Source organism: Mirounga leonina, unplaced genomic scaffold, assembly GCF_011800145.1.
Source record: "Mirounga leonina isolate KUSES-001 unplaced genomic scaffold, KU_Mleo_1.0 Mir_447, whole genome shotgun sequence".
NCBI classification, from domain to species: domain Eukaryota; kingdom Metazoa; phylum Chordata; class Mammalia; order Carnivora; family Phocidae; genus Mirounga; species Mirounga leonina.
This window is the reverse complement of record NW_023270757.1, coordinates 5,737,389-5,750,961: the sequence shown is the minus strand read 5'-3', so window position 1 is coordinate 5,750,961 and position 13,573 is coordinate 5,737,389. Positions and strand designations below refer to the sequence as shown.

The 13,573-nt window shown below is 37.3% G+C and overlaps 1 protein-coding gene across 5 annotated transcripts in view; it reads right to left on the bottom strand.

The window, feature by feature from the left end:
* ZDHHC21 (zinc finger DHHC-type palmitoyltransferase 21) overlaps nt 1-13,573 on the bottom strand; it is a 60,301-nt gene that overhangs the window by 9,182 nt on the left and 37,546 nt on the right. For all 5 annotated transcript variants that reach the window (XM_034987969.1, XM_034987968.1, XM_034987970.1 and 2 more), the window contains exon 7: nt 3,296-3,412. In XM_034987969.1, coding sequence (XP_034843860.1) covers nt 3,296-3,412 — 117 coding nt within the window. The remainder of the gene's footprint in view (nt 1-3,295; nt 3,413-13,573) is intronic.

Below are 13,573 nucleotides of genomic sequence, written 5' to 3'. Positions count from 1 at the left end.
ATCAGAACTGTCTAGTACAGAGTATTCTGAGAGGGTACAATATGTATACAGAAAGGAATGAAAGTTTTGGAGAAAGCATTATAGAACAAATGTGGTTTCTACTTAGTTTTAGAAATATCAAAACATCAGAACCAACCTCCCCATCTTAAGACAATGAAATGCTGTTCAGTATTATAGCAAAATAAAAAATCCTGCAATTTGAAAAATATTAACATGTTGGCAATATGGAATAGAGTCAGAACAGAATCTGATATTACACATCCTTTAAAAACCAAGAAATTCAATAAATAATTTTAGGGTCAACTCAGAAGTGAACACTCAAATTTTAGAGTGGGGATTCTTAAAGATTTTGAAGCTTTTGCTGCCAAACTCCTCTCTCTCAAGCTTCCGAGGCTGCTGGGTGAGAAGGAAATTGCTGCCCCCAGCTATAAACCCCAACAGCCCTTATAAGTAACTTGTACTCTTAGCAGCAATGTCCCAAATGTCCATTTCCAGTCATTCATCATAAGAAATCGAAAAAAATCTGAGAATTCTTATTCCAGGAGATATAAATATATACCAATGATTTTGGTAAATCCAAAAGTGAAAATTCAAAAAATGCAAGTATAATCTGGCAATTCTGACATGACTTACAGACAGACTATAAAGTAATTATGAATTAGTATAAAAGTAGAGAAAAGATTTTAGGTAAAGATCTACTCTCATCTTCACCACTATTATTAATACCATGTTATTTATCATTAGAGAAGTCGTAAGATATTAGAAAATATTTCATGCTGAGTAACAAAAATAATTTAAACAGACATTATACAATCCATGAACAGCCAATAAGAACATGAAGGGGAAAAAAATGTAAACAAGCATTTAGCTCTATTAATGATTCACATGGTGAACAATTTGCTGCCTGCAATTTATTTTGATATGTATCGAAACATATAATAGATTGGTAGACACTCTGACATGAGATAAAGCAAGCATTCTAATGTTAATTGTGGTTGGGTATTCACTGTAAAATTCTTTAAAATTTCCTGTGTGTTTAATGTTTTTCTTATAAAACCTAGGGAGGAAAGGTTATTATGAGTACCTTATAAAGTATGCAAACACAGGTTATACAAGAAATATGTTTTCCCTCCATTTCTGACCGCATTCTTCCAGTTTTATTCAGAGGCTAGTCACCACTACCTGTATCTAGCTCCCCACCCCTAGGCAACCACTCATCTCCTTTCTGTTTCTACAGACTTGCCTATTCTGGACATTTCATATAAATGGAATCGCACAAATACAGGGCCTTTCGTGACTGGTCTCTTTCACTTAGCATAACGTTTTCAAGGTTCATCCATGTTATAGCATGTATCAGTCCTTTACTTCTTTTTATGGCAGAATAAGATCCACTATATGGATATTCCACATTTTGTATATCCGTTCATCAGCTAACAGATACCTGGATTGCTCCCAGTTTGGGGTTATTATGTATGAATAATGTTGCTATAAATATTCATGTACAAATATTTGCACGGACATACTTTTCATTTCTCTTGGGAATACACCTAGGAGTGGAACTGCTGAATGAAATGATCATTCCATGTTTAACTGTTTAAAGAACTTCCAGACTGTTATCTGTCTGCACTGTTTTCCATCCCCTCTAGCAGTGTGTGAGGGTTCTGATTCCTCTACGTCCTGACCAACCTTATGTTACCATCTTTTTTTATTACAGCCATCCTAGTGTGTGTGAAGTGCTACCTCATCATGGTTTTGATTTTTATTGCCCTGATAACCAGTGATGTTGAGCATCTTTTCATGTATTTGTTGTCCATTGGTATAACCTCTTTGAACGAATGTGCATTCGTATCTTTTGGCTGTGTTTTCAGTAGGGTTTTTTTTTTAGTACTGAGTTACAGGAGTTCTCTATCCTAGATAGAAAAGCCCCTTATCAGATACAGGATTTATGAATATTTTCTCACATTCCATGAGCTGCCTTTTTACTTTTTTGATCTCGTACTTTGAAGCACAAAAGTTTAGTTTTATTTATCCACTTTTTTCTTAGTTGTTTGCACTTTTGGTGTCATATCTAAGACATATTTCCTACTCCAAAATTTACTCCTATGTTTTCTTCTAAGAGTTCTATCATTTTAGATCCTCATTTAGGTCTATGATCCATTTTGAGTTAATTTATGTATATGGTGTGAGGTAAGGGTCCAACTTTATTCTTTTGCATGTGTATATCTAGTTATCCCAGGAGCATTTATTGAAAAGACTTTGCTTTCCCCCATTGCATAGTTTTGGCACCCTTGTTGAAAATTAGTTAACCATATTTACATACATATATCTCTGAACTTTCAGTTCTATGTCATTTATCTATATGTGTATCCTTGTGCCAGTAGCACACTTTTTTGATTACTGTTACTTTATAGTAAGTTCCGACAACATTTTTTTCTCACTATACATTGTTTTCACTGAACATATTCTGGTAAACACTTACGCTTACATACACGATACATATGCTATCCATAATATAACAATGGGGATCTTTTATAACATACATGATTATTTACACACGTCAATAAATAGTTTCTACAAAACAAATGTGTAGAGGTTGATCAAAATGACTGTGCCTTTTAAGGTTTAATACACACTGACAATTAACCCTTCAAAAAGGCTATGCCAATTTACCCCCATCAACGATGTATTTTTTAAAACCTTAGCCTACATCTTCTACAATGCAGTATATTACCAAACTTTTAAATCCTTACTCAATATAATTTTTCTCACTTTTTGAACTTCTCTGTTGTGATAAATCCCACTTGGTTAATAAATACATGCAAAAATAAATAAATAAGACCCAATCACTAATAAAATGTTTCTAACCAGCACCTCCATTTTTTGGAATTTATCTTAAATAGTCTTAAATTGTTTAAAGAGGAAAAAGAGATGTTCAAAGCAGTGTTATTTGTAATATAGAAAAAAAGATTACACACTAGATGCTGATCAACAGGCAAAGTGTTAATATGGTATATTCACTAAATAGAGTATATCCAACTATTAAAAACTATAAACATGGAGTCTGTAGGCATATAGAAATATGCTAATTTTTAAAAGCAGGATACAAAACTGTATATATACTCTGTACACTGATTGTAACTATGTTAAAATTACACAGGCATATGGAAACGAAAATATATAAATGACTATGTGGTAATTTTCTCCTTTAATTTCTAAACTTGTTGTCACTTCTTAGAATTAAGCTCATAATTAGCGAATGTGTTCATAAATACATTACATTAAAATATATACTTACTGTGATGATGCCAATTAGTTGAGTATAAAAAAGTCCAGTTATTCCAACTAACATAGTAATGCCCATAAAGGCAGCTAGTCTCATTATGGCCAATTCATGTCTAACAACAAAGAGGTCCTATAAGAAGAAGAGAGAAGACAGACTTAAAAACAAATTGAAAAGTTCCTTATAATTGCAATAACAGTCAAGAATTAACCCATAACACTGCCCCTTATTTTCTTAAAAAAAATACTCTCCCCCTTTTGAGTTTATTCCACTTAATCATTATATAAATATTTGAAAATTTCAAAAATAATTGTTTTTAATTCATAGTAGCAAGCCAAAAAATAGGATTTTTACTACTCTTGTGTCGAAAAACCTCAATCCTAAAGTTGCAAATTAGTCACACTGACTTACTGTTTGTAGCAAAAAACAAAAAACAAAACAAAACAGAAACCTCCAAAAAAACCAAACAAAACATATATAATCTTTGGTTACACAAAAGGAAATTTTATTATTATACTGCTAAAGAGTTTGAATGCACAAGCATGATTCATAGTATTAAAGTTCAGGTGACCAAGATACCCAGAGATTATGTGACTTAGTCAAAATAAGGGGGAAATATTAATGATAGGATCATGTGGACAAGTTCTCTTTAAGCCTACTTCATTCATCCATCCATCCACCCACTCAAACACCACTGCCAAGCACTGCGCTAAGTAATAGAAAAGTAAAAATGAGAAAGATGCGGTCCATACCCTGAAAAAACTGCAGCTTATTTAAAGAGAGAACCCAATTTTATGAAACTCCAAAACAGTGTGATCTATGTTCTACCAGGGATGCATGCAGAAGACTGTGGAAACATCAAGCAATGCCTAGACAGGAAGGAGACATGTAAATGCTGTGAGGGAAAGCTGATTTCCTGTCTCAGGGCATAAAAATGAGTGTCTTGAGGGTGAACCCTAGAAGTGGCGGAAAGACAGGCAAACAAGAAGCATTTCATTTACTCTGTTACCAAGCAGACAGACTAGAGGAGTGAGACGGAGTTCTGGAAACCTACAGCTGCTAAACTCTGCAATAATACTTCCACAGTGGACAGAAGCAACAGATGAATGGGAAGGACCCCCAAAACATAACCACCCACATGCTTTTTTAACAGTGATTCTGGTTAAGGCTTAAAGGTATCCTGGTAGCAAATTCAAAAATAGGGAGGTCACCGAACATAATGAGCTTGCTTAAAACAAAAGAACTGATGCTTTTCGATGTATCACAGTGACCACCCCCCAGACTCAAGCAGAAATCTGAGCGTACACCCAAACCACTCAATTCATTGGCTTGGAAAAACTTAAACTCCACCAAGACACTTACGGTGCTGTATAGCAGTTAGATATCAGGCAGTCATTTCAAATGCTCAGTGAAAAGAGCCTAACACAGAGTCCTTACCAATCATGTAAAGATGAAAAGATGGAGCTATGCATGATACAAGAAATTAAGTGCAGAATGGAGCACTGGGTGTTATACGCAAACAAGGAATCATGGAACACTACATCAGAAACTAATGATGTGATGTATGGTGATTAACATAATTTAAAAAAGTTAAAAAAAAAAATTCAGTGCATGGGCGCCTGGGTGGCTCAGTTGGTTAAGCGACTGCCTTCGGCTCAGGTCATGATCCTGGAGTCCCGGGATCGAGTCCCACGTCGGGCTCCCTGCTCAGCAGGGAGTCTGCTTCTCCCTCTGACCCTCCCCCCTCTCATGTTCACTCTCTCTCTAATAAATAAATAAAATCTTTAAAAAAAAAAAAAATTCAGTGCAGTACGTTCCGCTATAATGCTGTTTGAAAACACAAATTTGTTCCAACGTGGTCCATACACGAAACAACTTGAGCATAGCAAGAATTCTGTGTTTGCTTACTGTGATTTCATCCACGAGAAACCCTAGATGAACATGGAAAACTGCACCCAGCTAAATTAAGGCCTATGGGAATACACAAAACACATGCGTACACCCGAACACCTACTGACTACCACAACTGATCCTGTGTTAGAAGCCTCACTCATCCACATCTGCTATTACACCTTTCCGATTTCAGATGACTGTCCTTCTGTTACTTCTCAGCGGGTCACTTACTGTAACCCATCTCATGCCCACTGCCACAACAACATGGCAGGTCTCTTTTAAGATAAAGTGTCAAGTTTGGTATCGTATTTATGTATTTCTTAACTATTTAACATGTGTGAAACCGTGCTGATTGTATTAGGTTCTGACCCTTCTGAGTGTTAAAAAAAAAATTTTTTTTTTAGTTTCTGAGTGTTGTGCCTTCATCTTCCCATAAGCTCGGTGGTTTTCACTGCATAATTTTGTAGAGTAGGGTGAATTTCAGAAGTGTACATATGGGGGGGTGCCTGGGTGGCTCAGGCGTTAAGCGTCCGCCTTCGGCTCAGGTCATGATGCCGGGGTCCTGGGATCAAGCCCCGCATCGGGCTCCCTGCTCAGCGGGAAGCCTGCTTCTCCCTCTCCCACTCCCCCTGCTTGGGTTCTCTCTCTCGCTGTGTCTCTGTCAAATAAATAAATAAAATCTTTAAAAAAAAAAAAGAACAGAAATGCACATATGGTGTAATAGTAGAGCTTGGTGTAGAAAATATACCATATATGACGAAATAAAAAGCATCTTCTCTTCTCCCAGTGAAAAGCTTTTTTAAACAAATTTTGCCACCTAGAATTTATAAATGTTGGGGATGATGAGACTGTAAGATCTAATTCTAATATTACATTTATTCACCTGGTTGCACACTTATATTTAAGAGTATTCATGTAAAACAGTAAAATACTTTGAGAAATTTCTTTTTATCACTCTTAACGTTTTCAAAACACAACTGCATTCCAAGATTACACACACATATTTAACATCTTTAGTACTAAATCCAAATCTTGGTCATTTAGCAAAGTTCTTCAGAGCACAACATCTTCACTTTAGATTTTTTTTGACTTAGCACTTTTGGGATCTAAAGATTCGCTTGGAAAACTTTATCCAAATCACAAGAACCCTTTTGCTATTCGAGATCTTTCCTACATATTCAGTGTTATGGCTGAATGTGTCTCCTCCAAAATCCATTATGTTGAAGTCCTCATTCCTAGTACCTCAGAATGTGACCGTATTTGGAGACAGGGCCTTTAAGGAGGAGACTAAATTAAAACAAGTCCCTTAGGGCTGGCACTAATCCAATCTGACTGGTGTCCCTATTAGAGGACACTGAGAAACACAGACACAGCTCAAGCACAGAGGAAAGACCATGTGAGGACACAGTGACAAGGTGGCCCATCTGCAAGCCTAGGACAAAGGCGTCCAGAGAAACCCAACCTGCTGACTTGCTCTTCGACTTCCAGCGTCCAGCACCACGAGAAAATGAGTTTCTGTTGTGTAAGCCTTCCAATCTGTAGCATTTTGTTATGGCAGCCCTAGCAAATGGATATAACAACTGTATTCCTTTATTGTTTTCATTTTCCCCATTTCTTGTTAAGAAATGTGCTTATATCCAGGAAATACATAAGATGTAAGTTCAGTTTAGAGAAAAGTAACACCACCCTCTCAAGAATGAGAACATTTGACAGCATACAGAGCTTCATCTGTGCATTCCTTCCCCATCACATTCTCTCCCTCATCCCTACCCTGAAGGTAAAGGTACTGACTCATTCTTCATACCATTTGGATACTACCAAGTTTTAGTTGTATATTGCAGATACCTTCTACTCTGAATCTACCTTTTCACTTTCTTTATGGCATATTTTGATAACTCCAAGGGCTTCCATTTAATGTAGACCAATTTATCAATCTTTTCCTTTAGTGCTTTTTATTTCCTCTTTAAAAAAGACTTTCCCAATCCTGAGGTAATAATGGCATTCTTCTATATTATCATCCAAAGCCTTTAAAAGCTCTGTAGCTTTGCCTTTCAGATTTAAGTCACTAATCCACCTGGAATTGATGTTTATTCTTTTTGTGCACAGTGAAATATAAGGGTCTGAATTTACTTTTACTATATGGATATCCATTTGTATTTCCTGAAAAATTTTAATTAGTCTTTCAAGTTACAGTACACAATCAGATACACACACACACACACATATTTTCTCTATTAAGCTTCATATTTTTCCCCCAGAGGTCTTATACTTTTTTGGCCATATTTAATTCAGGAACTTCCTGTTTCTTGATTCTATTATAAATGGTTTTGCTATTAATTTCATTGTCTAAACGGCTGTCAGCATACACATGATTTTTTTTTTCTAATCTGTTAATTTGGTAACAACACTGATTTTCTAATGTAAAAACTGCCTTTCATGTCTAAGATAAACTCAACTTGATCAGGCTGGTTACATATATACCCAGATTCAGTTTGCCAATATTTTGTGTAAAAATTGTTTATCTATGTTCATAATCAGACTATAGTTTCCTTTCATTCTTCATTATCTTTGATAGGTTATGTATTCAACATATGCTGTACACATAAAATGAGTTGGGGAGGGTTCCCTCTTTTTCTGTTCCTTTTAAAAGAGTTTGTATAAGACTAGAATTATTTTTTCCTTTCATATTTGATAGAGCCAGAACTCACTGGTAAATCTGTGAATATGCTTTGCAGAAGTTTTAACTACTCACTCATGGTTATAGAACTCATCCTGTTTCCAATTCCTTCCTGAAGCAATTTTCTTCTTAGAGCTATATTATGCTTACAATCAGGAAACTCAGTACTGTTAAAGATATTCAACTCTCCAAACTGATGTATAAAATTAATACAATCCCAATAAAAATCCCCCACCAGCACAGCATATAGTCTACTGATAGCAGTTTCTTTTTAATTTTACTTTGTTTTGATTTGTACAAATTGCTAAGTAAGCTGTTTCTAAATTTCATAGGAACAAACAAAACACAATGAATACCATACCACTCCTATATAAAAAGAAAAAGGTGGGAGGGTTTGGCTTACTGCATGCATTCTCAATATAGGTAATATGGCCCCCAAGGAGGGAGAAAATTGGTTCTTCCCGGGGGAAAAAAAATCACCTCTTTCAATAGTTTTGTGGCCATACACAAATCAATTCTACCTGACAAAATCTTACTCCTTAGTATTTAATTTCATAGAGGGAAGGGGAAAAAATGTCTAAAAAGGCTCCCAAGGGAACAAAAATAATGAAAAAAGACGAGTCTCCACTGGATAACAAGATTTGTTACAAAACTACAGTTATGACATGGTACAACCACAAAGATGGACAAATAGACCAATGGACTAGCAAAGAACCAGAAACAGATACACACATATATGGCTTGGTTTCTGACAAAGATGGCACTGCAGAGTAGAAAGAATGATCTTTTTAATAAATGGTGCTAACTCAACTGGCTATCCAGCTGTGGAAAAAAAAAAAAAAGAAACCCTGATTCATATCTCATGAGAAACACAAAAATCAATTCCAGGTGGAAATGTAAAAAAATATAATACTTGGAAGACAACGTAGGAGAATTATATTGATGATCTGGGGATAGAAAAAGACTTCTTAAATTGAACCCAAAAAACACTAACCGAAAAGGAAAAGACTGATAAGTACATGAAAATTAAAAACTTCTGTTCATCAAAACATACCACCAACAGAGAAAAGATAAACTAGAGAGCAGACGATATTTATTATACATACTCAAAAAAGTTAAAATCTAAAATGCCCTACAATTACAAAAAAAAAAAAAAAGTCAAATAACCACCCCACCCCCACCACCACCAAATCGGCAAAATACTTACACAGGCACACTGTGTAAAACAGCCTATTCATATGGTCAGTAAACATATGAAAAGGGGTCAGTACCATTAGTCATTGGAGAAATGCAAATGAGAACACAATCAAGTACTGCTCATCTCCAGCAGAATGGCTAACTTTAAGAAGACCTGAACGAGGGGCGCCTGAGTGGCTCAGTCCATTGAGCGGCTGCCTTCGGCTCGGGTCATGATCCCAGGGTCCTGGGATTGAGCCCCGTAGCGGGCTCCCTGCTCCGCAGGGAGTCTGCTTCTCCCCCTCCTTCCCACTCATGCTCTATCTCTGTCTCTCTCAAATAAATGTTTAAAAAAAGAAAAAAGAAGACCTGAACGAGTATTAGTGGGGCTGTGAAGTACTCTGAACTTATATTCTCTATTAGTGGGGGGTTTAAATTCATAGGACCACTTTGGAAAACTGTGTAACAGTATCTAAAGGAACAAAGATATATCCTTTGAACACTATCACTTCTAGCTATAAGTCAAGGGAAATACATGCACATATACAGGAGAGACATGAACAAGGTTGCTTTCTGGCACCATCTGTAACAGCCCCAAACTGGAAACAATGTAAATGTCCACCAATAGAATGGATAAACAATCTTAAATTAAATGAAATACAGTTGACCCTTGAACAATATCGGTTTGACCTGCACCAGTCTACTTATATCCAGATTTTTTTTCCTATATTATACATGTATTTTCTTTTCCTTATGCTTTTATTAATAACCTTTTCTTTTCCCTAGCTTACTTCATTGTAAGAATACAGTGTATAATACCTATACAAAATATGTGTTAACCGACTATGTCATTGCTCAGGCTGTCAGTCAACAGTAAGACTATTAGTAGTGAAGTTTGGGGGGAGTCAAAGTTATACATGAATTTTCAACTGCACAGGGGGTCGGTTCCCCTAACCCCTGTGCTGCTCAAGGGTCAACTGCACCATGAATAAATTTATAATGATATTCATTGCAATGAAAAGGAACTATGTCTAATAACAAAAAGAATAAATCTTATAAGGATTGCTCAAAGAGGATTTGTGATAATTCACTGGGCTGTTTTGTTTTTTTTTTTAAGATTTTATTTATTTTTCAACAGAGAGAGACAGACAGAGAGAGAGGGAACACAAGCAGGGGGAGTGGGAGAGGGAGAAGCAGGCTCCCACTGAGCAGGGAGCCCAAGGCAGGGCTCAATCCCAGGACCCTGGGATCATGACCTGAGCTGAAGGCAGACGCCCAATGACTGAGCCACCCAGGAGCCCCAAAGGAGGTACATTTCTTGAGGATGGGGACTTCTGCCTTTTTGTTCAATGATGAGTCCCTGGAACCTAGAACCAATTCTAGCTCACAGCAGGTACTCAGTGAGTATTTACTGAATGAATCAATGAAAAAGAGGAAGAACGCTAGACATAAGAGCACAGTCTCCTCCCCGCAACGTGCGAAGACGCAGAGCCCTGCCTACAGAGACTGCTGCACACATGCAATAGTGGAGATAAACACAGAAAAAGAAACACACAGGCAACATGTACACACACACACACCACACAAACCGACAGAGGAAGAGAGGGGCTCCTGCACTGAATAATACTCCTACATTCCTATCTGGCAATCTTTTGTAATGCTATCAATTAAACTTCCAAAATGTTATAAAACTAGAGAGCAGTGGGGGCATCACCTCTTGATGCAAGCTAAATGAAAATAAGCCAAGAGTTGGATTTGGCCACTTATGATCTAACAAATAAGTCTTCTAATTAATACCTGGGTCTGTGAATTCCTTGAACTCATTTCTTTCAACAATTTTATCTTCTATCCTAATCTAGTATCAATCCAAATTCTTTTTTATTTTTTTAATTTTATCTATTTATTTGACAGAGACACAGCGAGAGAGGAAACACAAGCAGGGGGAGCGGGAGAGGGAGAAGCAGGCTTCCCGCTGAGCAGGGAGCCCGATGCAGAGCTTGATCCTAGGACTCTGGGATCATGACCTGAGCCGAAGGCAGACGCTTATTTAATGAGCCACCCAGGCGTCCCTCGATCCAAATTCTTTGATTAAATCCTAGATCATACTGTTTCCTATAACTGTACCCATTACACAAATGCAAATTCAAGCACAGCACACTCTGAACACCTACTTCCTACCTTTGGAGCCTAACTCCCTGTAGGCCATCAATGCCAAAAAATTCTCAACGTCAGTGGGACCTCCAATCTGTTGACCCACCATTTCACTACCTATTACTGTCTTCCCCCAATACTTTTGCTTGACTCCCTGCTTGTTTATACGCCACAGTACCCTACCATAACTTCCCCTCAGTACACCATCAACTTTCTTGACCCTCTCTTTCACCACTGCTCTCCTGGTTCACTGGCTGCTCCTTCTTAGTCACCTTTCTGATTCCTCCTCATCTTTCTGTCTTCTAAAATTCAAGAGTGCCCTGGGCTTGGTCTTCAGACCTCTTTTCTTCTCCATGTGTACTTACTTCCTAGAAAATCTCCTATCAGATCCCATGACCTTAAATACCATCTTTATGCTGAAGGCGCATTGATTATAGCTCACGTCACTCCACTGAAATTGATCCCTGCATCTGTCTAGTTAACATCTCTTCTTAGATATGGAATAGGCATCTCAAAGTAAACACATTAAACCAAAAATCTTTAACTTCTTCCTAAAGCCAACTCTTCCTCCAGGCTTCTCCATCTCTGGAGGTGACAAGTCTATTCTTCCAGTTGTTCAGGCCATGAAACCTTGCAATCATCTTCGACTTGTCACATTTTATCTCATCCCCCACATCCAAATCATCACCAAATCCTTTAGCTCTTCAAACTATAATGGCCCACTTCTCAACACTTCCACCACTCCCATAACCATCTCATGTTTGGACTACATTTTAATAGTCTCGCAACTAGTCTTACTGCTGCCATCCTTGTCTTCCCTCAATTTATTTCCTGTCAGTTTTCTTTCTAAAATGTAAATGAGTTTGTGTAACTGCTCAAAACCCTCCAATCGTTTCCAAAGTCCTGACCAGCAAACATCCTAAAAAAAACCCATCTCTAACTTCCAATTCCATCCCTCACTGCTTTCAATTCAGCTCCTCCTACCTTCTCCCCAACTTGCTCCACTCAAGGTAAACTGTTATTCTCACTGCTCCTTGACAACATCAAGTGTGCTCCCTCCCCAGGGGGACTTGGCACAGGTTCTTTCCTCTCACTGGAATGCTCTTCCTCCCAATATCAGTGACTTGCTTGAGTTCCAGGTCTCTGCTCAAGCGTCACTATTGAGAAAGACCTTCTCTGACTGTATTATCAATCATTAATCTCTATCCCTTACCCAACTGTATTACACTTAATAATACTTTTTTACATGTTATATATCTGTTTATTGCCTGTCTCCCCCAATTAGAATATAACCTCCTTAATGCAAGAACTTGGTTTTATTCACTGCTGCATCCTCAGAGCCTAGATCAGGGACCAATGCACACAGTAGACACCCAACAAATATTTGTTAAATGGCTAAATGAGTGTTTTTGGTAATTTTTTAAAATAAACATCATGTTTCACAAATAAAATTTTACATTATTATAAAATGTAAGTCTTTATAGCATCAGTAGGAAGCAATCTTTATTTATAAGCCATTATTTAAAGTAGTTTTCTGTGTTTTTATGAGACTAATCTGAAAATTAACAAGATCTGAGGTATTTATGATCTTCCTCTTACTAAAAAGTTTCTCAAGCTCAGCACAGTTGATACTTTGGGCTGAATCACTCTCTGTTGGGGGGACTACCCTATGCCTTGTAGGATATTTAGCAGCATCCCCGGCCTCTACCCACTAGATGCCTGAAGCACTCCCCAGATCTGTGACAACCAAAAAAAAATGTCTCCTGATGTGACCAGTGTCCTCTGGGGGACAAAATCTCCCTCCCTCCTCCACTGCACTGCTGGAAGGGATTTGGTTTCCTCTATTTTTCAAAAATGAAAATAGCTTATATCACAATGGAGACATCTAAAGCATACAGATTTGAATTTTCAAAATGGCTTCAAAAACAACTTCACATGCTGAAGTTAGATTCCCGTGGCAATCACTCTTGCATAAAATAAAATCCTGTTATATCTTACGGTTATCAGAACATTCTGGAATGCGCGCCTTAGGTTAAGTTTCATCATAATATCCCAAAGACGTTACAGGACTATTCTGTATATCCCTCTCTCACGTCCAGCCCCCAAGTAAAATGCATTTTTTCAGTTTTGTTAAATTCTAACGGAAATTAATGTTCTAATGAAAAAAAAAATCATCAACCACACTTAACTAATGGCTATCACTGAGGGTTCAGGATGACACGTTACATTTTGATACAGATATAATTGCGGTTTAGGGAGCAAACTGCACTGGCACTTGACTGCCAGTTTCATGGCTGAGGGTAAAATATTTTAGAAAAACCATTTTGTCTGCCTTCCCATATTTTAGTAAAAACTCTAGAAAAATTGGAGCAATTAAAAAAAAATATACCATATTT